Here is a 1,454-nt window from a genome sequence, read left to right on the forward strand (position 1 = left end):
CCTGGGTTGGAGCAAAGTAAAAGGGAGCCTAGTGGGAAAACCACCTAAGTGTTCATTGATGGATGAATGGATAAAGAAAATATGGGATATATATGTAATATATATTTGAAGAGAGTAAAAATGTATAAATTTCCAGTTATAAAATAAATAAGTCATGGAGATGTAATGTACAGCATGGTGACTACAGTTAATAATACTGAACTGCATATTTGAAAGTTGCTGAGAGAGTAAATTTTAAAATTTCACATCAGGGAAAAAAATGTGTCTATGTGTGGTTATGTCTGCTACCTAGACTTATGATGCTGATCATTTCACAATACATACATATATCAAGTCATCATGTTGTGCTCCTTAAACTAATACAATATTATGTGTCAGTTATATCTCAATAAAAAAGAAGATATTACAAGTTTTGGCAGACAGGAGGCAGGCCTTTGGCGGGCTCCTGAAGAATGGATAGGAAGAGCCTCCCAGAGAAGCTTTGCTGCTCCCTGAACATTGCAGCTGGCAAAGTGCGTGAAGATTCGGGTATCTGGAGGAACGCATGAGGCTGAGCTAGTCCTTGAGATGATATCTGCTTCCTCTAAGATCGCTTGTCTAAGCATTGGGACACCAGGTCAGCAGCAGCCCACAGAGCCGAGGCCACACCTAGAACTCCCAGACTGCCACCCACTGCCACTGTCACAGGAGTCAGAGCTGTAGTGCCCACACTGGTGGGACCTGTGGTGGCTCAGGCAGCAGCTGCCACTGGATCTGTGGCCACAGCCACCTCCAGAGCCTGAAGCCCATCTGCCAGTACAGCCTGAAGTATAGCTGGAGGGGAGCACTGTGCTGGGCTCCTCAGGAGCACTTGGCTGGCACTGCTGCTGGCTCTGCTGGCAGGACATCATGGTGGGAGAGCAGGGAGCCTGGACAGAATAAAGAAAACAGTGCAAGAGCTCTAGGCCAGTGTATTCTCTGTGAACAGTTTTATGAAGACTCTGCTCTGAATACCAGCTGCTTCCCAAGCTCTGACATTGAGGAGGAAAATGAATGAAGTTAACTGATCTGGTAAGACATTTCCTTCACTTTGCCCTCCTTCCAAAAACAATGCTGACATCTTCTTCCTGGGCCACAAGTCTGTCTGTCTGCATAGAAACATGGAAGCAAATACACCCAATTAAGTGATGAACCCTGAGAATGTCTCTCTGCCTGAGCGCATCTTTCAGGATTAAGAATGGACAAGCAATCGGAGAAGGACAAACATTATATGGTCTCATTCATTTGGGGAATATAAATAATAGTGAAAGGGAATAGAGGGGAAGGGAGAAGAAATGAGTAGGAAATATAAGAAAGGCAGACAGAACATAAAGACTCCTAACTGAGAAAAAACTAGGGGTGGTGGAAGGGGAGGATGGCGGGGGGTGGGGGTGAATGGGTGACGGGCACTGAGGGGGGCACTTGACAGGATGAGC

At 45.6% G+C, this 1,454-nt stretch overlaps 1 protein-coding gene across 1 annotated transcript; it reads right to left on the reverse strand.

Moving 5' to 3' along the window:
* Nucleotides 1-617: 617 nt before the first annotated feature.
* Nucleotides 618-887, reverse strand: LOC144324597 (late cornified envelope protein 3A-like). The gene has a single exon (XM_077916022.1). The coding sequence runs from the start codon at nt 885-887 to the stop codon at nt 618-620; it is 270 nt and encodes an 89-aa protein (XP_077772148.1).
* Between the last annotated feature and the right edge of the window lie 567 nt (nt 888-1,454).

Source organism: Canis aureus, chromosome 12, assembly GCF_053574225.1.
Source record: "Canis aureus isolate CA01 chromosome 12, VMU_Caureus_v.1.0, whole genome shotgun sequence".
Taxonomy (NCBI): Eukaryota; Metazoa; Chordata; class Mammalia; order Carnivora; family Canidae; genus Canis; species Canis aureus.

Excerpts from the sequence above, each read along its gene's own strand:
- LOC144324597 (XM_077916022.1), bottom strand. The coding sequence starts at position 887 with ATGTCCTGCCAGCAGAGCCAGCAGCAGTGCCAGCCAAGTGCTCCTGAG.